Source organism: Mustela nivalis (genome assembly GCF_964662115.1).
Source record: "Mustela nivalis genome assembly, chromosome: X".
Taxonomy (NCBI): Eukaryota; Metazoa; Chordata; class Mammalia; order Carnivora; family Mustelidae; genus Mustela; species Mustela nivalis.
In genome coordinates this window covers 38731428-38755467 of record NC_139040.1, presented here as the reverse complement: position 1 = coordinate 38755467, position 24040 = coordinate 38731428, and the positions used below count along the sequence as shown (strand labels likewise).

At 51.6% G+C, this 24040-nt stretch overlaps 1 protein-coding gene across 3 annotated transcripts in view; it reads right to left on the bottom strand.

Moving 5' to 3' along the window:
• COL4A6 (collagen type IV alpha 6 chain) overlaps positions 1-24040 on the bottom strand; it is a 271016-nt gene that overhangs the window by 3163 nt on the left and 243813 nt on the right. For 2 of the 3 annotated variants that reach the window (XM_082717346.1, XM_082717347.1), the window contains exons 24-45: positions 23875-23928; positions 20953-21024; positions 20558-20665; positions 19268-19489; positions 18703-18864; positions 16880-17050; positions 16100-16243; positions 15521-15646; positions 14617-14798; positions 12907-12970; positions 11799-11873; positions 11184-11291; positions 10983-11090; positions 10382-10453; positions 9922-10047; positions 6122-6238; positions 5650-5811; positions 5384-5482; positions 3632-3778; positions 2795-2911; positions 1741-1932; positions 730-1016 (exon numbers count right to left, since the gene is read on the bottom strand). In XM_082717346.1, the coding sequence (XP_082573472.1) occupies positions 730-1016; positions 1741-1932; positions 2795-2911; positions 3632-3778; positions 5384-5482; positions 5650-5811; positions 6122-6238; positions 9922-10047; positions 10382-10453; positions 10983-11090; positions 11184-11291; positions 11799-11873; positions 12907-12970; positions 14617-14798; positions 15521-15646; positions 16100-16243; positions 16880-17050; positions 18703-18864; positions 19268-19489; positions 20558-20665; positions 20953-21024; positions 23875-23928 (2915 nt within the window). The remainder of the gene's footprint in view (positions 1-729; positions 1017-1740; positions 1933-2794; positions 2912-3631; positions 3779-5383; positions 5483-5649; positions 5812-6121; positions 6239-9921; positions 10048-10381; positions 10454-10982; positions 11091-11183; positions 11292-11798; positions 11874-12906; positions 12971-14616; positions 14799-15520; positions 15647-16099; positions 16244-16879; positions 17051-18702; positions 18865-19267; positions 19490-20557; positions 20666-20952; positions 21025-23874; positions 23929-24040) is intronic. The other variant, XM_082717348.1, reaches the window with a different exon arrangement.

Sequence of the window (24040 nt, the reverse complement as noted above, 5' to 3'; positions counted from 1 at the left end):
AGTACTTCAGCAGGGGCCACCCTGGTGTTCCCTGGGAGCGATTCTGACCCGAAACCTACCTTTTGCTTACTTAATGTATGACCCCCGACCCCGGATATTCACACAGAAATGCGTGTGAGGGAGTTGATGCCTCCTTGGGCTTGCAGATGTTCTCAGCTCTTTCTTACCAAGACATACAGCTCTCCCACCATAGCGGGCAAGCAGCAAAAACCTCAGTAAGGATGTAGAAACAGAGTACACCCTCATCGGAGCCTTTCAGGAGGACATGGCGGCGGCCGGAGGGGCCTGGGACCGTGGGCAGAAGAGGAAGGAGCGGCCATGCCCAGCCTGGGCCATGACAGTGTGTCCCGGCCTCGAGGGTGGGGGGCAGCCTCTCCAGGATCGGCTGTCCACCAGGATCGCCTGTCACCTCCCTCCCTCGCTTATGGTGTACCTGAAGCAGGCGTGGAGACATCAGGGCCTTTGCCTGTGATTCATAGATATTCTCACCCTGGACTGCTAGGTGCAAACCACTCCCTTCTACTCACTCTCAGAATCACCCATCATTCATGCAGAACTTGGCCAAGGTCAGGCCAAATCTCTTCCTTCACTTCAAATTCTCTGCTTCCTACATCGTGTCGCTTGAGCCTGCGAACCTGCCTGAGGGACCCTCCCAGGGCCCCCCCCCACCGTACCCCCACCACTGTCCTCTGCCTCTACACTGGGGAAAGGGGCAAGGCAGGGCCTCACCATGAGGAAGGAGTACCCGATCCAGAGGCTGCGCCAGCCCAGGGGGCACCGCGGGATGGTGACATCCTGGCTGTGCACAGCGATGGCCTGTGAAGGTGCCTCGCACACAGAGCAGCGGCTGATGTACTGGGGGATCTGGGCCTGGCCCACAGGCATCATGGGAATGGGGGCAGTGGTGGAGAGCCAGTAGGATTTGTCATTACGCCCGGCGTAGTGGCACACTTCGTCCATGTTGCAGTAGATGAAGGGCATGGTGCTGAAGCGGGGCAGGCAGGAGCCAGCAAAGCCTGGAAGGAGAGCAGGTGGGCAGAGGCAGGTAAGGTGGGGCTGAGAGGCGGAGCTGGGACCGTGCCCAGTGCCACCAGGGCTGGACTGGCCTGGGTGGCATCCAGCTACTTGTCCCAGAGAAGGGACGGCCCTCCTTCCAGGGCTGGAATATCATGCATCCGCTGGCGTCTGTTGGTCCAATCCTATTCTCAACACACCAGGGAAGTTCGAGAATGAAAGGAATCTTTGTCTAAGCCGTGGAAGGACTCCCTAATTAATCTGCTGTGTCAAATCCGCATTGAATAGAGTGAGTCTGTGGTTCAGAGTCGGCACACCTGCAGACAATACAATTAATTCCCGGGTAATTGCTGTTGCCCCACAGGTCATATTATTATTATTACTCCTGCTTAACATGCCGAACATTGTCCTAAGCGTTTTCCATTGGGTGATTCATGTAATCCTTATAGCAGCCTCTGAGATAGGTACTAGCCTTAGCTTTGTTTTCGTTTAAGGAGGAAGTGGCAGTTCAGAGAGGTGGAAGAACTCATCTAGGTTTCCCAGCCAGTAGGTGGGAGCGCCAGGGTTTAAACCCAGATATGCCTGACACGGCAGCTACTGTTGGAATCCTGCTACCCAATGGTGGGCCCGCCCCAGGCTGAGAGGACAGAAGAGGGGAGCTCTTGATCCCTGGGGTGCTGGTGGTGGGGGGGGGTGACCAAGGCTGGTGTCAGAGCCGGTACTTACCCAGGTCCTGGTTGTGGGCTTTCTCCTGTCCCTCCACGAACAGCAAGCTGTAACCTACCCACAGCTGGCTCATCCCGACAGGGCACAGGGGCACCTGTTCCGACTGGCTGTGCTTCACCAAGGTGTACCCCACTCTCACGCTCTGCCCAGGCACTCCAGCCCTCCCGAAGGGACCCTTCTTCCCTGGAGCGCCTGAGAGGGAGACAGCAGGAAAGAGAGGTAGGGTGAGCCGCTGATAAAGGCAGCCACTGACCTCAGGCTGAGCACTCAGCTGGGCTCACTGGATCCTCACAAAAACCCGATTACCCCGATCTGTAGACAATGGAACAGGCTCACAAGTCCCCAACCCGTGGAGCTGGAATGCCAGCTCAGGCGCATCCAGCCGCAGAGTCCCTGTTTGCAAAAGTGTGCTTATCCAGCTCCCCTCCCCCAGCCGCCAGGCAGGAGGGGGCCGAGGGGGCGACTCCGTGGAGCTTGCAGGCTCTCCCAGGACATAACCGGGCCCTTGATGAATCAGAGGCAGCGAAAGCAGAATTAGGATTAGCGGGGCAAAAATCCCACCAGTTCTCCTGCCCATGGAAGACGTGGCTAGTTAATTGTACCCCTTTATCCACTGAGTCTCAGAGCTGGTCTCTGCGCAGGACAACTGATTTGCCATCCCTGTTACCAAATGGGAAGTAAGTAGCAGCCATTCTTCATCTCAGACTGTCTTATGCCTTGAACTACCCCTTTCCCTTCCATGTCAGAATCCCAGGGTAGAAGAGGGGAAGTGCAGGGCCAGCGGCCAGGCTAGAGGACCGTCATAGCTCTCAGAGAAGAGAACCCAGAGAAGGATTTGGAAGGAGTCCTTGGCCTTCCAGAATGTGGGGCTCTCATCCTTCCCAGGCTCAGAGGTGGATGGGAGCGAATGAAATGCAGTCTGGTTTTCCAGGCTCCGTTCAGTGCCAGGCTTTACTGCCCCATTTCCTGTTTCTCAGATTTGAGATTCTGGCTCACTCCAAATCCCCCTACCCTCATGGAAACCCTCAGCCCCCTGGTGCTGACATCACCACACCTTCAAATCCTGGAGGGCCTTGCAGTCCAGGAAGACCAGGGTCACCGAGAGCCCCAGGCGGGCCGGGGAGTCCGTTGAGGCCATCTTTGCCAGGGATGCCAGGTAAACCTTTGGAGCCTGCAAGGAGAGAAGGCCAGCAGCCGGGACTCAGTGTGGGAAGTCCTTGAAAGCAGGCCCCAGGGAAAAAGGACTTGTGTGTTATGCCCAGAACTGACCAGGAGAGGGCGCACTGACCATCATGTTAGAGCACTCCTGGGCTGAGCCACCTCTGCTAGTTCTTAGCTTCCTGGCCTGGCTTCTCTGTCCTGGGACCACTGCTCTGCACTTAGCCCTTCTGAGCCCCTTCACACCTACTCCTCCCTTCCTCTCATTCTCCTCACTATGCACAGAATGCACAGAAGCTGTCAGAGTCCCATGTCAGAGATGAGAACACCTGCACCCAGAGAGACTACTCACTTACCGGAGCTGGTGCATCACCTGGGATTGGAAGCTAGGATTGGAAGCTGGGTTTCCTGACCACCAATCTGCACGAGGCCTCGGGCTTTGTCCATGGCTCCTGACCTCCCACCACACTTCCTCCTTCCCTCGGCAGCACAGTAGAAAGGGAAGCGCTACCCTGCCTGGAGTAGCTGCTATGTTCTGCCCACACATGTTCTAAAGCCAAGTACTTCTGCTGACCTTGCTGCCCCCACTTCCCAACAAGAAGTTCAGGGGCTTTGTGAAGGAATGGAGGAAATGCTCTGAGCTGGAGATCCCAGCCAGTTGCTTCAGCCTCTCAGCCAAGGCCGTCTTAACTCCCCTCCCCGAGAAGTCCCCTGTCGCTGGCGCTCTTCTAACCTTGGAGGCCTACAGGGCCTTGAACCCCAGGGTCTCCCATGAGGCCAGAGATGCCATCGATGCCTGGTAGACCCATGGGTCCAGGAGGAACCTGAACTGCTTCTGTAATTGGTTTTTGTCCAGGAGCACCTCGGGGTCCAGAAAAGCCTGGGGACAAGTGGGAGAGATGGAAATATCAGGTGGAGGCAGAGGAGGCAGCCAGCACAGGGCCCCAGAAGCTTGCTTTCCTGCCTGGCCATCACCCGCTTTCAGCCTTTGCTGTTTGCCCCCACAGTCCCCACTGGGTCCATCCAGAAAGACTGTCACTATCCTTTACGTGATGTCCTCTTTACCCACCTACCTCCCCAGTGAACTGGTAACTTCTAGAAGGCAGAGAGTGGGTTACATTCATCATGTTTCCTCAGGGTCTGGGACATGGTTTCCTAGGGCCTGGGACACGGTAGGCTAGTCAGGACACATCTGTGGCCAGTGAGGTGGCCTGAGCTTTCGTCTGGGGCTGGCGTCGCTGGTTTGCTCCCTCACTGGTTAGAGCACAAGGCCAAGGAGGCCAAGGGGAGGAGTCCAACCTCAGAGATTCAGCTGGCACCACAGCCTAGGACCCTGAGCCTGGTCTGCCAATTTACAAAGAGACACATGAGCTGATTTGCTTACTATTTCATTGACCAACTATTTTTCAAGTGCCTGTTATAGGGCACACCCTGATAGACTGAGGCACAGAATGTTGTGGAGATTACGGTCTGGTAAGAAAGATGGGAGATGTATAACCTGAAAAATACCATTCGTCTTCCTGCAAGTTGTGAGAAGCGCTACAAAGGAAATGAACAGCTCAGTGACAGTGACACAGACTGTGACGGTGAGCTGAGGGGTTCCTGGGGTGGAGAATCTGCTTGAGAAAGAGTAACAAGTGGCCTCTTAGAAGCATGGACATTAAAGCTGAGACGATTAAAGATGAGAAGGAGCAGGGGTGGAGTGGAGGGCAAGAGGACTCAAGGAAGTAGACCTCACCTGTGCAAAGGCCCTGGGGTCAACTGGGTTGGCTAAATGAAAGAGGCTGGTGTGGCAAAGAAGGGGAACAGAAAAGAGGAAGGGCTGATGATGGGGATGAAGAGGGAGTTGTCCCATGGGACTTTGGGAACCACAGTTCATTTCTCTGCTATGGGAGGCCAGTGGAGGATTTATGTCTTACAAGATCTGACTGCTTCATGGAGCAATGATTGTTGGGGGAGCTGTCCAACAGGGGAGGAAGCCATGAGGCCAGTTAGCAAGTCACTGCAGTGATTCCTTTGAGAACTGGCTGTGCCCTGGACCCAGGTGGCAGCCAGGGAGGGGCTGAGAGGTGAGCAGATGCACACATATTGAGGAGAAGCAGCCCACAGGGTTTGCTAACAGTTTGGGTGTGCATGAGGGGATGGTGGTAAAGGATGGAAAGAGTCCTTCATTTCCAGAATTGAGCCCATGGCTACGTGGCGACGAGTGCAAACCAAACTGAATGTGCCCGCAGAGGCAGAAAGAGTGCAGAGGGGACATCAGCAGCTGGACCCATGGTGGTAGTGACCTTCAGTTCCAGAAGCGGCCGGGGGCAGCGATGCCCCAAGCTGGGGCGATACCCTCCCTGGGGGAGCTTCATTCAGCTGCCTCAGACATCCAGGCTTTCTTGGTGTGGTAAGCAGTGTAGGTAGGCTCCTGTAGGTTCGTGACCCCCAGACCCATTCCTCGAGCTCGGGAGCATGCAGGCACGTGCTCTCAACTCACCTCTGGGCCCCAACTTCCCCTTCATTCCAGGAAGTCCTGGGTCTCCAGGTGGCCCAACTTTGCCTGGAATCCCCATGAAGCCAGGCTCACCTCTCATGCCTGGCAAAGTCCAAGGGAAAGCAAGTTAGGGCCTGGCGCGGTGGTGCAGGTAGGGGACAGCGGGGTCGAGACTGGGCCGATTTGAGGGTTGGAAGGGCATGATCAGGAAGGGGCCATCTCTAACTGTGGAGTTGGAAAGAGCCCAACAGCCAGCCGTGCAGCCATACCTTTCAGTCCTAGCTCTCCAGGGAGGCCGGAGAAACCTGGAATTCCTTGGTCTCCTGTGGGCCCTTGAGGGCCAGGAACTCCAGGGAAGCCAGGGTCTCCAGGGTCACCTTGATCAGAGGATGGCCCAGGGGGCCCTGGGGGCCCCGGGGAGCCGGGGCGGCCTAAGGATAAGATCAGAAGAGGAATGAGGGCAGATGAGCTGGAAGCGGCCACCACCAAAGGCCTTGGGGCTGCTAGGAAGCCAAAGCCCATTCCCAGGGCAGAGAATGTTCCCTTGCTGTATGTGGGGTCCCAGTGCCTGGACCTTCCCAAACCCTCCAAGCAAATGCAGCCCGTTCCAGTCCCCTGTGTCCCTGCTGGGGGAGGGATGTGGGGGCCAAGCAGTAGGAATGCGGCTGGACTGTATCAGGACCTCTCCCAAATCTGGACAAAAGGCAAAGGCCAAACCTCTTTGGGGCTTCCTGTCTTTACCTCGCTCTCCATCTAGGCCTGGTCGCCCAGGGTCGCCAGGCTGTCCCACTATGACTGAGGGCAAGGAGAGGCCTGGGGCACCGGGCAGACCAGCAGGACCCTGGAGACCTGGGAAACCTGCAAAGAATAAATGAAAGGTGCCACTATGGGCTTGGTATGGTCAGGCATTTCCAGAGAAAATGGAAGGGGGGGGGTGGCAGACCGGTGAAGGGCAGCAGACACACAAGGTCACAGTGATTCCCTGCTCTCGCCTGCCCCACGCTCCCTCCTCCACAACACCCCCACCCCCAGCAGGTGCCTCAGTTCCTCCTCGGGATGGAGCTTTGGAAAGTTCTAGCTCTCAGTGTCACTGGAAATGGAAAAATTTCAGACAGATTTCCCTCAAACGGGGAAGAAAAGAAGGCATGACCTGGAACTGAAGTTTCCTGAAGTGTTTTTAAACCTCCTGGCCCTGTGGCACATTTTCATTGAATTAGCCAGTTATGTCTGGGGCTCCCCAGAGAAAGTAGAAGGGGTGGGGTGGGGCATGGGCTCCAGCCAAAACAGCCGCCTGCTGGGTCTGAGTGGAAGTCCCAAGAGGGCTGCAGCTACCAGTGTCTTCTAGGGCTAATTTCTGGGTCTTCTAGGTAAACTGGAAAATACTTTTACAGACAACTGTATCAGCTGGATGCTTGCATAATTTCTCTATACCATATCCCCTCCCCGCTTTTGATCAAAGAAAAATGCCATTTATTAGAGTGGATACAAAAATACTCATCTGCTCTGATATTTTTTACGTGTTTTCCATTTGTGCAACGATTTCTACTACAATGCTCAAAACCAGAAAATTTCAATGGATGACAGATTTATTGAATATGCACACAAAGACATGTGTGGAGTCTTGGTCGGAAATCGCATCAAAGCCATACGGAAAATGTTGAAGTCCGTCTTAAACTTGTAGCATAAAAGAAATGTATTTATTATTTTGGCATACTCTAGAATACATTCCAAGGAAGAGAAATAGATTCCACTGGGTGATAAACTATTCTGGTGCTTGAGATGATTTTTGTTTGTAACAATAAAATCCAAAAATACTAATGTTGAATTTTTGTTTTTCTGATGAAGAAAGCCAAAAATACTAAGGTGGAACTTCTTGTGCTTCATTAAAGAAATAGTAAATCCATAAAAATGCATAAAGAAAGATGGCAGATGGGTGAATTCCGGTGGTTTTTACAGCTCATTAGTGAACTGAATGCAGATGGAACATAAAGGACAAAAAAGTAAAAAAATTATTCTAGGTCTGGAAACAAGACAAAAGAAAACAAGAAAAAACAGTTGTAAAGCCATGTGGTGCTACTTCTAAGTATGGTCAGTTAGGTCTCGATGAACCTTTCAAGTATTTTTCTTTGTCACAAAGATAAACATCTGAAAAGAAAGACATATTGTGTTTTTTCCTGAAAATATAGCTTTATATATACACATACATATATTTATATATATATATAGTGAAATGAAGCAAAAAGCAATAAGCAAGACACCAGATGGTACTATGGGTAGCACACAGACTATAAAAAGCTCCCATAGTAGTTTTTGGAGGTGCCTTCTCTTTTTACCTGTTTCTTGAGTTTTGAATTCCACCAATTTAGCATTAAAACTGAAATACAGGTTCTACTGATCTCAAGTAGTAAAAAAAAAAAAAAAAAAAAAAAGTTCACGTATTTCTTTAACAATGAGGCACTTTAAAGGAGTATATGAAAATGCTGGGTGGCATGTTTTTCCAACTCATTTGAGTGTCCAAGACTTAAGCCTAGATACACAAGTACAGCCTCTAAATATTTAGTGCAAATGAGAAAATGAATGGTGGGATTCAAAGTTATTTAGATAAAGGTATTTTAGGACAGGGACTAGTTTAGGAAGTTTGCTTTGGAGTAAATCTTCATTTTACACTGATTTCTACAATCATAACAGAGATAGGTTTCTATGGGGGGAAGATATTTGCGGTGTACTTTTAAAACCATGTTTTAATTAGATATTGAGAGGAGCAGAAGAATATTTATAAATAGCAAGTAAAAAAATCACCCAGATAAAAATGAGCATCTCTGTTCCAACCACCCAATTTAAGAAAAAAGAAGAGGGCATTACCTTTGAATTTCCTTGCATGCCCTTCACAGATCCCTACTACCTTCCCTCCCTTCCAAGGGGCAACCACTCCTCAATTTTGTGTTCCACATTCCCAGTTTGAACACATGTATCTGTGTCCTTAAAAGATATATTGCTTGTTTTCATTTATTTATAAATTGGTCAGTGGAATCATACCCAACGTCTTTCTCTGCAACTTGGGTTTTTGTTTGTTTATTTGTTTTTTCTTTCTTTGTTTGTTTTAAATCAACATGGTGTTCCTGAAATGTAGGCATCTTCACATGTGCTTTTTACTACATTTGTCACTGTGATTTTCTTATTACCACAGAGAGTCAAAGGAAATGGATAATTTAATGACTAGGCATCCATAGTCAAGATGGGAAACCATCTGGGTTTTGCTTCTATCTGGGCCCCCTCTTTCTACCTCCTGTGAAAAAAGCCACACTCTCTGCCTATAGGCTCAGACCCTGCGGGAGCCCCCACTCGGGAGAAGCTGCTGGCTTTCAGAAAAGAACAGGTTGATCCAGACCAAAAGAAAGAGGAAACACAGAGAGAGCAGATGCACCAATATAAAATTCACTAGAAAATGAATTAGTGTAGGAATTATTTCCTGGAAAACAGACACGCATTATACAAACATGCACATAAATAAGAGGCAGGGGGCCCTCAAGCTCCACAAGCAAACGGAGGTGCAGAACATTTTGCAAATAGGATTGCCCTGGGAATACATCATGATATAACGGACGTTTCTTAAGCACCTACCATGTGCCAGATGCTGTGCTAAGTGCTTTCATACCTACTACCTCACTCCTCATTGGTTCCTCACCAAACCTGTGCAGTCGATTCTCTTATTATGCCCATTTTATAGAAAAGGAAAATGAAGAGTCCGTTGAGGACCGAGGGGTGAGTCATTTCCTTGTTCAAGGTCATATAGCCAGTGTGGGGTAGAGCTGGAATTTGAATCCAGCAGTCTGACTTCAGAGGCCATACTCCTAGGTAAGATGCTACACTAAATTTGTTTCCTGTCTTACATCGAGTGCCTTGTATCTGGGTCTTAGGAACATTCCCAAGGAGAAGGAGAGAATCAGAATTCATTTTCACCATTTATGAGGTTGGGAAGGGAAGGCTCAGAAGGAGACTTCAGATGACACCATGAGTCAGGGGCTGACATGAGGGCAAAAACTGCTTTCTAGTAAACCCCACAGATCCTGAGTGCCTAGGGAGTGCCTATCCTACGGAGACATTTATCCTCTTAGTCTTGGGCTCCTTCCGGCAGCCATGCTGTCTTTTAAGGACCCTGGCAGTGGCGCGCCATCCACCCCGGATGTTGAGGAACTTCTGGCAAATCTCTTGCTAAATGGACAAGCCCTGTCCCTCAAGGCCGTTAAAGTCAGGCCCTGGCCAAGGGTGCAAGAGAGACCCTGGGGTTAATAAGGGAGAGCAGGAGGGAATAAGGAGGCTAAAGGGAGCTCACTGGACTTCTCTCCCTGACATGCCTTCTGAAAAAGCCCTAAGCATGGCCCCCAGCTCAGCAGTCAGTTCCATTGAGTTCCATGATCCCTAGGGACATGAAGATATGCACAACTCAACCCTGTGAGCCATGTGGCCCTGAGGAGCCCCAACCTTGGCTCCCTGCCCGGGCCTTACTCAGCTTCTACAAGGCTTGACTTGGGTTCACTTACCTCGGCCACCTTTTTGTCCTTTCATTCCTGGCTTCCCTGGGGCTCCGAGGCCAGTTCCTGGAGAACCTCTTTCCCCTTTGGGACCAGGCAGGCCAGCTGGCCCAGGCACGCCGGTTATACTAGGTCCTAGGAGGAGATGCAGACAGAGGAGGGACAGAACTCAGTGCAGCTGAGGCCCTCCTGCCTAGCTCACAGGCTCAGGGACTGTGTGACACATGCCAGAACAGGAGTACTTAAGTAACGAGAAGGAGAGCTCATTCTGGGTAGAAGGACGAACTTCTTCCCCCTCCTCCTTCCTCCACAAATCAAGGCACCTCAGACCGGGTCAGGAGGGGGCTGGCAAGGAGATCTATGAGCTGAAGGATATGGGATATCCTACAGTTGAGAACTCATGGCCAGCCCCCGCCAGCCTTCTGGAAGAGCTGATGCTCTCCTTCTTGCCCTTGAGGGTCTTCCTCACCTGGATTTCCATGGGTTCCCTTGGTTCCTGGAAGCCCATTCAGTCCATGTAAACCAGGAAGTCCAGGGAAACCTGAGGAGACCGAGTATCAGAGATGGCTCCAGCAACTTCTGAATCATGATGGGTCAGCCAAAGGTCCTGCACCCCAGGGCCTTGCGAAGTCCTCATTTTAAAGGTCCTGGTCTTTTTGGAGGCATTACTCAATGCTCTAAGGGAGAGAAGACCGTTCCCTAACCTCTACCCTAGCACTTCCTGACTCTCCTTGGTGACCCATACAGCTTTAAGAGAAGGGTGGTAGATGATTCAGTCTCTTTGAGAACACAGTGTGGCAATGCCAAGACCTAGAGGAGCCAGCAGCCAGAGACTCGCTGCCCATCCCTGACACCTGGAAGACTATGTGTGCCAGGACGACAGCCTTTCTCGCTAACTCTTCTCCACGTATTCCATGTTCTCCTCCTCCGATTATCCATCAGGTGACCCAGCCAGTGACTCCCCTGGAAATGACTTGCCTCCAGAGAGTGTCTCTTAATATAAAGGAATTGCTGTCCTTTTACTGAGGGAAAAACCCCTTTCCCCATGACCTCCTCTCAAATACACATACCTTTGGTTCCCATTAGGCCAGAGGGTCCCAGGGGCCCAGGGGCCCCTGGATGGCCTGGAGAACCCTGAAACCCTGGATTTCCTCTCATGCCTGCAGTCCCGGGGAGCCCTGAAAGAGAAAACAAGGCAGGAGCTCAGACTGGACCATGGCTTGAAGCCAACCCTCAGTTTTTCAGAATACAGTCATCAGGTGGCACGGTACCTGAAGATCCAGGAAGGCCAACATCTCCAGAAATCCCAACATTCCCATCTTCACCTTTGCTTCCTGGGAAACCCACATCACCAATGATGCCATCTGTTCCTTTCATGCCTACAAAATCAAGAAAAATGCTGAGTGTTCAGGCCCTGTTTCAGACACCATGTTTCTTCTAGGGAGAGAGGCAGCAGGAAAGGAAATCTACTTGAAGTCTCAAGAGAGTCAGGTCCAGTGAAAAGCCTCTGAAAAATATGGCAATGGTAGCTGTCTTTGCATTTGCAAGGTGCTGCCCACTAAGGTAAGTCAATGTGTTCTGAGTGCCCCCATAAGAAGCGGTAATGGGTGGAAATGACTGAGAACCAGTTTAGATAACTATAAACCAAGGAAGGGAAGCCATTATCCCAATGGTCTTACTAGACTTACCCCATGAGTCTCAAGGGAAAAGTAAACTGGTTTGCTTGGGGAAACTGTGGGCTGCCTTGAGTAGATATGTGTCAGGGTAGAAATTTCTCTGCACTGGATAGAAGTTATAGAACTTGGGGGTTGACCTCCCCAATTCCTCCTGATCCTCAGTTTTGAGGAGTCTCTGAGACACGTGAGATAAAAGGACAGAAGACTTACCTTTAAAACCAGACTCCCCAGGTTGTCCCTTGGGTCCTGGGCTACCGGAAATTCCAAATGTCTGACCTTGATCTCCTGGGGATATGAAGATATTGTCCAAGTGGTTAAGAGAAGCTAGACCTCATTTTGCAGCAAAGAGATCTTTTGATGGCAAAACCTTTTCAGATTCAATGTAGCCAGAGGTGATCTTTGACAAAAGTATGCACTGGGCAAAAGCGACCAATCACCAAAAAAAGACTGGGATGCTATCAGGCTATTGGCGAGAAATGCTGTTACATGAAGCATATCTCCACTGGGAAAACATCGCTAGGTTCAGTATGTGCAGAGAAGATGGGAGGAAGGGTGCTAAAACATCACCAGAATGAAACAATGATGATGGCAAGTATGGGAAATTTTCCTGCCCTGTGGGCTGGGTTCAGCAAGGGAAAAGACTGTCTTGAGCTGAGGCCCTCCTCTGCTGCTGAGTTTGGAAGGCAAGTGGGTCAAACCACTGTTTGTCACACATGTTTGAGGAGCAAAGTCTGAGAAGGAGGCTTGGCCAAAGAGAAAAGGTAAATCAATTCACTTCCCTTTGAACGCCGAGTTTCCTTCCCCAAGAACCCCGAGCCTGCTAGAAATCCACCTTACTCTGGAAACACCCATTAAAAGAGAAAATGCTCCTCAACTTTTTAAAAAAAAATATTGTTATGTTCAGTTAGCCAGCATAGAGTACATCATGAGTTTTTGATGTAGTGTTCCATGATTCATCAGTTGTGTCCAACACCCAGTGCTCATCACCACACGTGTCCTCCTTAGTACCCATCGCTGGTTACCCCAGCCCCCCACCCCCCTTCTTTCTGTAAACTTCAGTTTGTTTCCCGGAGTCCAAGTCTCTCATGGTTTGTCTCCCTCTCTGATTTCTTCCCATTCAGTTTTTCCCTCCCTTACCCGTGGTCCTACGTGCTGTTCCTTATGTTCCACATATGAGTGAACTCATATAATTGCCTTTCTCTTTTTGGCTTATTTCACTTAGCATATGTACAACGGACTATAACTCAGCCATCAGAAAGGATGAAGGCCCACCATCTGCATCAACATGGACAGGACTGGAGGGGATTATGCTCCTCACCTTTTGAACCTGGGAGACCAAATGTTCCTGGGAGTCCGGGAGCTCCACTAAGGCCCTGTGAACCCTTCAAAGCAATATAGAAATCATTATTTCTGCCCGGAGCTCGGGGCCTTCCACACTCTCGCCTCCCACCCACTCCTCACCTTCCCTGAACCACTGCCTAAGAAAGGTCTACTGTGTATGCTGTGGCGGGGCGGGGGGGGGGGGCATCCTGCGGAAGGGAAGGTGATGAGCCAAGGGTGGAAATGCGTAGTCAGGGTTTTTAGGGGAGGGACACTATCTGTAGATTAATCCCGGTCCCATCATTCATAACTTCCCAACGGCTATCAAAAGGAGAATCTTGGGAAATCAAGGTGTGGCTGTTGTAGCAAGTCTCTTTAAAAATACAGGACATAACCGTCCAGCCAGATGTTTGGTAGTGCCCCCTGCAGACAGTCGGCTATCGCCCCCCATGTCAAAGCTCTGGAGCCATGATGCATAAGGAAAAGGATTGCTTCGTGGGGAAAGCGACAGCCCTCAGCTGCAGGTTGTGCAAGCTTTGGGTCCTTGCAAGGAACCACGTAGCAGGCAGGCTGTGCGCAGGTCCTGGAGTCTGCATTTGGGTTAATGTTACCATTTTTATAGAAATGCTTTCCCACTTTGACTCCATCCATCCAAGGGGTGGAGGAGTCAGGATCATCCAGCTAAGAATGTTTTCCTTTGCAGATGCTTCTGGGATGTGTGTGTGTGTATGTGTGTGTGTGTGTGTGTGTGTGTGTTCTCTCCATCCCAAGGCCTGCTGCTTTTAAAGGGATGGAATTTTGCCGGCGAGGAGTGCAGGTATTCTAGAATCCAGTTCATTTAGTCCCTTCAGTACTGCTGCTATGACGGCTACCACTTATTGAGAGCCCACCATTTGCTGGATACCAAGCTAAGCACTTTACTCAGATCAGCTCATTTAATTTTCACTGCTATCCGAAGGAGGTTTGAGTATCTTTTCCATTCTGCGCAGATGAGAAAAGCAAGGTTCAGGCAAGGTAAGCAATATGCACAGAATCACAGAGCTCATGAGCAGGGGAGCAGAGATTCGAACCCAGCTCCCTCTTATGGCTATGCCTACCTTATTGCCCTGCCTTTGAAGAGCTCAGACAAGCTGATTTGATTACTTGCCATTTGTCAGCAATGACCTTTCTAAAATCACAATGTCCAGAGCCCTGTACCAAAGTCTTACAATGCGCCTAGCTCAAGGTTGGGGCATTGGGGGGAGGGATGCCAGCAGTGGGATGCAGACTTCTAGAAGAGCTTGTAAGGACTTGTTCTCAAGGCCTGACAATCTCATTGAGGAAATCGAGCCCACATAGAACCAACTGGGATTCACGTAAGCAGTGAGAAGTGCAGCATGCCGGCAGGGCGGGACCTCCGAGACTCCCGGGGTAGTGGGCACCCAGGTCCAGGACCCGAAGCACGGGTGGGCATTTGCATTTGCAGTTAGCTGCAAAGGAGAAGTCTCTGCTCTGTGGCGGAAACAGCATGAACAAAGGCCCAGAGGAAGGAACCTTCAGGAAATGGGTGGAGGAAGGCCTGCCAGACTCAGGGAGAGGGCTTTGTCTATGGTGAGGTAGGGGAAGAGGCCGGGAAGTGGGCTGCGGCCAGAAAGATGGGGCCCAGGGGCATGTCCCCTGCTACAGAGGCCCTTCCCCCATGGAGAGACCAGGAGCTGGGCAAACTTACGCTTTCCCCTGGTATTCCTGGAAAACCTGTGATTCCAGGGGACCCCTTTAAGCCAGGTAAGCCCCGCTGTCCGGGGGAGCCAGGGATGCCAGCTCTCCCAATAAGTCCCTTGATGGTACTAGGGAAGCCAGGAGCTCCAGGCAAGCCTGGTGGTCCCGGGAGGCCAGCCTCTCCTTTGTCACCTAGGAAAGAAACAAAGGGCTTAGTAAAAAGACTCTGGGCAGGAGCAAACCTGCTCCCCAAGTTGTAGGACCCCAGGATCACAGGCAAATGAAGTGCAGCCTTGAGGACTTGGGAATGGCTAGCTCAGTGTGGGGGAGGGGATTGTGAAGGTGAGAGTGGGGGAGGTGCCTCCAGCCTTAGGGTGCACCAGTCAGGGCCACTCTGTCTCAACACTGCTGGTGCCCATGTCCCAGCATCTGCTAGGCTCCTCCAGGGGGTACAATAGCCAGTGATTCAAAACTTCAGTTTCAGGGGCGCCTGGGTGGCTCAGTGGGTTAAAGCCTCTGCCTTCAGCTCAGGTCATGATCTCAGGGTCCTGGGTGGAGCCCCGCATTGCATCGGGCTCTCTGCTCAGCAGGGAGCCTGCTTCCCCACTCTCTCTCTGCCTGCCTCTCTGCCTACTTGTGATCTCCGTCTGTCAAATAAATAAATAAAATCTTTAGGAAAACAAAAACAAAAAACAAACTTCGGTTCCAGAGTGACAATGAACACTGGGAGCCTCCTTGGACCCCCTGCTGCCACCCACATTGCCACTCTGGGGGGCTTTGTGATGGGGGCCTTTTCTCAGGAGGGGGCCTTTTCTCAGGAGGGAAGTTGAGGATGAGCATTTCTCCTGCTGGTTGCCTGCCCCACCCCCCCCCACCCCCCCCACCCCCCCACCCCCCCCCCCCCCCCCCGGCACCTCTGGGCCCAGGAAATCCGTCGGATCCAGCTGAGCCTCTCGAGCCTTTGTCTCCTTTGAACCAGAGGTTCAGCATGGGAGGTCTTGGGCTGGGTATTCCAACTGGCCCCGGGTCGCCTCGGTCTCCTGCAGGGGAGGGGGGTGGAGATTGTGAGTCCCTTGTGAGAGGAAGCTTAGACACAGGGTCAGGCACGAGCTGACCTTTCATCTCTGCTCCTCCCGCACTACCCACAGGCCTCCTTTCCAGGCCCTTCCCTGGCTGGCCCTGGCCCCCTGACTTCCCACCTACGTTCATGCCCTCTCCTTTGACAGGCCCAAAGTCGGCCAGCAACTCTGAAGCCTACTGCAAAGTCCCTTCCACTGAGCAACAGGGAGCATGTGGTGAGGCCTCTAACACATGGCGAAAACTCAGAAGTCATTAGGTCTTATGGCTTAAAAGCCATGGGATGGGGTTCAGAAACCCCCAGTCTTATTATCTAACACAGGGTGGGTACAAGCCACAGCAGCCTCAAGGCTGACAAATAAAACATACCTTGGGAAGCAAGGCTAGCGAGTTCAGAACTCAGTTCCCCAGCTCACCTTTTTTACCAGCACTACCAGCCCGTCCAGATGGTCCCACTCTTCCGGCGGAGCCAGAAATTCCCTTTAATCCACTTGCGCCAGGAATACCAGGGAGACCAGGCATCCCAGGAAAGCCAGCCAGCCCGGCAGACCCCTTCTCACCTGTTATGAAACGAGAACTTCTATTATTATCCCCATTGGACATACAAGGAAATGGAAGCTCAGAGAGGTTAAATAACTTACCCCAAATCACACAGCTTGGCAGCTGCAGAGAAGGGATTCCAACCCAGGTTTCTCTAACTCCAAAGTCCCAGCTGCTAACCCTTACATATAATACTACTTCCCTAAACAGGGACATGGCACTGAAGCGACAGGAGGGAAAGAGGAAGTGGGTGCCTTTCTTACCATGTGCCAAGTTAGAGCTCCCGAGTGGCACAGGAAAAAAAAAAAAAAAAGTCTAGGACTAAGAGGCAGGGAGATGAGCCCTAGCTGGGTGCTGTTGCTAATTGGCTGTGTGACCTTGGACCTGTCATTTGCCCCTATATAAAAAGGAGACGTCTCCTATCCAACCTCGGGTGGGCTAGTGGAAACTGAGAGCCATCGGACACCATGGAAGGGGTGGGGCGAATGAGAACAGCCAGCATGGTGGTCACTGTTCTGGGCCTTCCTGCCAGCGTCATCCGGCTCAGCACTCCACCCAGCCAGTAGCGAGGGTGACTCAGCTTAGGTGGGAGCCTTCCCTTAACACTGGCCCTGCCTGACCCTCTTAGCACAGAAAATCCCACCCGCTTCACTTACCCTTCGGACCTGGCAGGCCTGGCAACCCAGTGTTCCCTGGCGAGCCTGAGCTCCCCAAGAAGCCAACCAGCCCTGGAGATCCTGGAAAGCCTTTCAGCCCTGGCAGGCCTCTCTTTCCAGCCGATGAAGGGGGACCTGACTCGCCTCTTACACCTTTCTTTCCAGGATGTCCTGAATTAGCATAAGAGAGAACATGGGACAGTGTCAAGGGAGGCTGTGTCCAGATCTGGGCCGGTGCCCACTCCCATGGCTTCTGGTTGGCTGGCTGGGTTGGTGTTGGAAATGGTCCCTTAACAATGGCCCCACGCAGGTGGCTAACTGGCAGGCTTCTAGGCTGGCTGAAGCCTTAGCTTTCATCACCCCGAGAAGCACACATGCCAATGGCTATCACTCTCAGCGTGGCATGGCGGCTGGCAGGGCACGCAAACCCCTTCCAGTTAGAGCTTCTTCCCCCTTTTATGAATGGGGTTCACATCTTTGCCTGTGAATGGGGCTCTGGGAAGCCAGGGAGGCAACTGGACCCTGGCTTCCTGGTACTGTACTGTCTGAACCATGCCACAATGGCTGTTTCCTGAGCCAATCCGGGGAAGTAGAGGTTAAAGCTGAGCCATTGTTTCAGCCTCCCAGGGAGCCATGGAGACAGGGCTGCCCTTTTAATCCTTCTTGCAAGCAGTTAAATCAGCCAGTTCCTTGGCCTTAAGATTGAAAGACCCCCTAGTGCCAAGTCCTGTAGAAATCCCCAAGGCCCATTTGGTCTCCTAGGTATTCTGGGATTTCTTTCACCGGGGTTTAAGTTGGTCAATGGGATTAACCTCCTGAGCTGCTGCCCAAGTAGAATGTTCAGGTACAAAGCGAGGAAATTAAAAAAACTAAAGGATTAAACCAGTGACGACAGATGTGTTTGGGCCCCCAAGGACCTCAATGAATGGCTGACTTGGCTTTCCACGAATTGAAAAGCATCCAGTAGCCACAAGCCCCAGGATTCTAATGGGGGGCTGGGAAGGGGATTCCACAACAAGGGAAGGAAATTCAATGGGGGCCAACGCCCCAGCATGAGTCCGGGGACCCCTGGCTATGCCAGGTTCTAGTGTATAGTTTGTGAATGCCTTGAGCAGGGAAGCCAGTGGGGGTGTTAGCCTGTGAGCTTGCCTACTGTTTTCTCACCTGGACAGCCCATGGGAAGACCCCAGAAATACAGAAGGATAAAAGGGATAAAAAGGGTTTTAGTGGCTCGGCAGAAACTCAACTAGAGTCATGTGGCCAGGAATAAGGGGAGGGGGGGTGACGTAGTCACTGAGGTAGGGGTGAGGTGGGTAGTATGAGGAGCAGGTGCACCATGAACGCTAGTCTGGAGCCAATGGGTGGATGTCAGCCCCACGGCCCAGGGACGGCCGCTTTGGCTGCAGGTCCTGAGAGGCACGGCCTCCGGAGAGGCAAGTCACCATACAGCCGCCCTCTTCCCAAGCTTCCCCACCCCAACCCTGATCCCAAGCAGGCTCCCCACAGTCCCAGCCAAGCCAGTGGAGATGGCTAGACCGACCTGCACAACTAGGGCACTTCCTGAACTGGGAAAGGGGGAGCGAGGCCATGGGGAAGGGACAGGGAGGGACGTGTGCTACCCTTTTGGAAGCTAAAGTGCACAAATCTCTTCTGCTTGGCACTGCCAGGGCCCCCTGAGACTGGGAACCGTGAGAGGTTGAGAAGGTCGAGGATCCTTCTAGACCCTGCCCCTGGCGCACTGCTGTGGTTGCCCCTCAGGGCGACAGGGCCCAGGGCCCCGGCTTAAGGCTGTTAAGTCGGGGCTCCTCCTCCAAAGGACCTACCTGAAGGGCCGGGAAAGCCTGGTGCACCTGGGAGCCCGGGTTTGCCCTTGACGCCAAACAGACCCTGAGGCCCTGGGGGCCCTGGCTGTCCCACGTGGCCCGGCATGCCGGGGCTGCCCCGCTCACCTTTGGGGCCTAGCAGGCCTGACTTCCCAAGCAAACCTAATGAAAGGAAGGGACAGATGATCAACAGCCTGGATGGACAGCAGGGACTGGTCACCAAAGCAACTTGCAGCGCAAGACGTTGGCCCAGGTTACATCCCCGGTGTGGTGGCCTCCTCTGCCCCAGCCCTTGCTGCTCTTGCCCTAGTGACAAATCAGATCAGAGGCTGTACACGAAACCCAACTCACTGTTACAGTTACTTCAGGATTTACGAAGTAAGGAGAACAGACTCCAGCGATTTAAGAAAAAGTCCCCAGAAGTGAGAGACAGAACAAAATGGCTTTTCAGTGTCACCCCTCATGGGTCCATTACCCCAGACTCAGGTGTCTATTCATGCAAGGATATACAGGTCACTGAAAGACTTTCTGTAGATTCTTATGTAAGTGAGTCAAAAAGAGTCACCCTTGGGTCCCAGAAGGCCAGAGTCTCCAGGAAATCCTTTGTCCCCTGGCAATCCCTGGAGGCCTTGCTCTCCTGGAGCACCGTCCTCAGCGCCAAAGATGTCACCGGGTGCTCCCTTGGAACCGGGTAAACCTGGAATGCCAAGTTTCCCGGGCAAGCCATCTTTCCCAGGGAGCCCAGGAAACCCAGGCAAGCCCTTCTCCCCACGAGGTCCAGGAAATCCTAAATGTAGAGAGGCAAAAAATAAAAAGGCCATGGAGGTTTAGAAGGGATAGGTCTGGGTGCAGATCCCTGAGACAGATTTTGGTTTTTCTATTGCAAAAGCTAATATTTTGATAATGTATGTCACTTCTCTTGAAAGGCAGGAGCCCCTGGTCCTGGGAGGATGCACCCAGAGGCGGGGAATGCACCATGCAAGCTGCAGAAGGTTCTAGCTCAGTAAGGCCTTGGGCTGAGCCCAGTAACCCACTCTCAGGGCTGTTTCACAGGCCAAAGAGCACAGGTTATATACCCAGGACTCCCTGTCAAAGGCCCAATTTCTTCTGCAGTCATCTCCCCCCTGCGGTCATGTCTTCCTCTTCCTGGGTGGTCGGAGGGGATTGAAGCTGGGTAAATAAACCATGGAGGACATGGCCCATGACAAGCCCCATGCTACAGAGCAGGGTGGTTCTCAAACTGTGTGTGGGTCAGAACTACCTGGGGAGGGGGTGCTTGGCCATACCCACGTGGCTGAGCACCCCCACCTAGCACCCCCTCCCCAGCTTCTGAGCTAGCTCTGCCGAGGGGCCAAGACTCTGCATTATTAACAGGTTCCCAGGTGATGCTGGGGCCGCAGATCTGGCAACAGAGTTTAAGACCCCCTGGTGCAATGGAGAACAAGCTTGCAACAGGGTGTGAGCCAAGGGGTAGAAAGGAACCCCTTCCTTTCGACTCATTTCAATCTCTTTGTCTGACCTGGAAGGAATGGAGCCCAGAACTTGCCAGAGGCTTGGCAGTCAGCTAAGGGGGAGCGGGGGGAATCCTAGCTCTCTCACTAGTGGCTTCGCAACCTCAGGCAGAGGCACTTTCCATCTGAACTCCAGCTGGTCCCGGCTGATGGCCCTGAGCACTCTGACTCACTGTCACACCCAAGATTGAAGCCCTGTGCCTCCTGGGTAGGAAATCAAAACCACCCCACGCACACCAGAGTGCCGACCTCACTGCCCGTGATCAGTGGATGGCTGGCTACCATGATTCAAGCCCATGGTCCCAGCAGAGGAGAAGCAGGTGAGGAAAAGCTTTATTCCTTACCTGGCAATTCAGGAAGGTGAACCAATCCTGGACTTCCAGGCTCTCCTTTATTCCCATGCAGTCCGGGCTGGCCTGGGGTCCCAGGGAGGCCACGGGCCCCTTTAGGGCCTGCGAACCCAAACATGAGTGGTGAGGGAAAAGGAAATTCAGGGTGGCTGACCACCCTTGGGATGTTCACTCAAGAATCCTGTCCCTCGGGTTGGCGGACGGGCTCCTACCCTTACCTCCCCACACAGACTTCTCCAAGAGCCATTCTATTTCCTCAGTGTTCAAGGCCGCTCTCTCAGGAGGAATGTGGTTCTCCCCCCCAAATGCTGCCAACATGTTGCCCACTTCCGTGGGCTCATTGGCCCTTACTAGCGTGCTCAGTGGCATTCTCTGGCCTCATGCCATACCTGGGAATCCGGGAACTCCTGGTAAGCCTGATGGACCATAGGACCCAGGAATTATACATGGCAAGGTGATCCCTGTAAGTGGTGACATGGAAGCATCCAGTGAGCCCACCGAGTCAGAACTGATTTCCCGCTAGCATGATACTTTATTCCCATCCCCTTGGATGGCACAACCAAGTTCTTCCTACCCAGCAGCTGGGAGCCCATGCAGAAGAATCGTGACATCAGAAGCTCTTGGGAGTTACTCCTAGTGCAGAGGCTTGTAGATAATGGTACCCCTAGGGGCCAAGTGCCGGAAAGCCACTTCCTAAATCATCAATGCCCAGTGGGCAGGCAGTCACCTATGCAGCAGATGTCACCTAACAAGATTTCTGAAAGATAACCTCTGTAGGAGCAGCAGCAAAGGGGAACTGCCTACTCATCCCACCCTCATATGGAGCCTGTCCCTACAATGGGGGCTTGGGGTTCATCCTGAGGATCCATTATGGCCAGGTGACTAGACTGGAGGGCTTGCAGCCAAGACCCCTCAAGTTTACATGTCTGCCCTTTTCTTTTCTTTTTTTTTTTTTTAAAGATTTTATTTATTTATTTGACAGAGAGAAATTACAAGTACACTGAGAGGCAGGCAGAGAGAGAGAGAGAGAAGGAAGCAGGCTCCCTGCTGAGCAGAGAGCCCGATGTGGGACTCGATCCCAGGACCCTGAGATCATGACCTGAGCGGAAGGCAGCGGCTTAACCCACTGAGCCACCCAGGCGCCCTGCCCTTTTCTTGAAATGAAAACAACCCATTGTGTTCTTTTGCCCCACCCCATTTGAGATCTCCAGAAACCTACTGATTATGGCCCTGGTCTGAAGGTAGCTGGATTTCTGTGCTAGGCAAACACTGAAGGCCATGCTCTTGGCTGTGACAGACCAACAGTGAACCTTCCCTCAGCTCCTTCTTTGAAAAAGTCAACTCTGTGACTCAGGGAGAATCTGACTCAGTAGTCAATTTCAGTGTTTGAGACATTGAAATTGGCATGCCCAGCCCTTCCGCTAGCAAATTCCTCCTTGCTCGCTCATGATGCAAATAAAGAGTCTATATAAGATCACAGAGGGGACGTTTAATAAAATGCTGATGAACAAATTGCATGTCGAGTCCCTCAAGTGCCATTTACAAACAATTGCTATGCTAATTAAAATTAATCTTGCCTATTCATTAAAACAATCCCCCAAGGTCTGCTAAAAGCCACAGAGCCAACAGTTCCAGTAAACTGCTATAGCTTTCACCCGTACTTAAAGGAAATCACAAATTGCATTTCATACAGATATGTATACAAGCTATGATTCAGTTCACATACTCAACTTCCTGCCATTCTTCCTCCACTTGTTCCAGTCTGAAAGCAAAATGGGGAATTGAACAGTATAGTGTATTGGTTAAGATGCTGGGCTCTGAGGCCAGAGAGATGTGAGCTTACATCCTAGTTCGGCTACTCACTCGTCATGGGGGCAAGATACTTTAACCTCTTTGAGCTTCAGGCATCAAATGGGAGCTGTTTTCTCCTATGGTGTTGGTGAGGAAGACACAATATGATGCTAGCAGTGTTTTGCCTGGTGCCCAGCTCCCCAGCCATTCCTCAGTGAATGGGCATTTTTAAAAATCATCTTATTTAAGGAGGATTATTCAGAAGACACTTCCAAGGCCATCCCCTGGTTTCTGCGTTAGTCTGGTTAGTGACAATAGTCTGTAGCCTGGGGAACCACTATCTGCCTTCTAGACCTCAGGTTCTGAGAGTCTTCTGCAGCTGGGGAGAGGACCTTTGGGCCTGATCTTCCCCCGTAGGTGGTCACACCCAACTCCATCCTTCCAGGCTTTGGGATGATAGGCTGTTTCTGAGGGCCATTTCCATACTATAGAACTAGACATGGTGGGCAAGCTCAACATGAGAAGATGCTTGGCTGAGTAAAGGCTGCCAATCCTGTGCTCAGCTTGGGCCTCTGTCCTTTGGACTAGGCTGAAAAGCAGCCTCCCTGGATGCTAGCGTGAGAGGGACCCTGCAGAAGGTTCTCATGTCCTCGCCATTTCAGTAGCCTGTTGACTTCAGCACATCAAACAAACATGCAGATCCGTGGCTTTCAATCTTACAAAATAAAGGGTAAAATCCAATGACTCTGTGCTGGCTGCAAACATGAACATCCATTCTCACTCCACTCATCAGATAAGTTTCATAAATTCTTTCCCCTTGTGATAGCCAGATAAAAACAAACCTTTAGAGGATGAGGCCAAGGACTGGCATTTGGAAAAGACCCACGCACCCCAGCACCCTTGTGTATTGCAAGCGGAGGGTTGAAATGCTCAGGAGGGAAGAACTTCAAGTCACCCTGGCATCTGGCTCTTTCACTTTACTCCTCTGTCTTCTACTTTCTATCCTGAATTCAGAGCCTCCTCCCCCGACAAAGCAGAAATTGTCTCTGAGTTCTCTTTTGCAAGTGCAATGCTGGAGCTAATTAATCCAAATTGTCCCTGTTACTGCCCAGAGGCAACTTCAGAATAAAAAGCACCTCTGTTTCTTGAGATTCTAACATCTCCATTTACTCGGGGTCCCCTGAATGAACATCAGACACTTATACATCCTTCCAGGTAACTCCCAAGGCAAGTTATGGCCCCAGTTAAGTTCACCAAATGAAGGGGCTCCAGGCAGACATCAGCGAAGCCATTGACATGCATGGTGAAGGAAATCAAGTCCCTCTCAGAGACCACGTGCCTACTTACTGATTTGTGCCCCAGCCTTAGGATCACAACCCCCCCCCACCACCAACAACCAACCAGAGGCTCTAGTGTGGTGCTCAGACCATCATGAGTGTCTGAGATAGAGGTGAATGAAAAGGAAAGGAGCTTTTGCCCATACTGGTGTTCGAGAACTTCAAGACTGAGCTAGTGCTCACCTCCCTCTGTGACTAAGTCTCCTTTACCAGTGCTCTCCCTGCAGCAGCAGTCACCTAGACCAATCGAGTAAAGAAGAAAATTAAACCAGGATGGGAGTTCCCTGAGGCCCTAGGTTACGTCTGGGCTGCAGTCTGGGTATGCCCACATATCACATTCCCTGTCTGG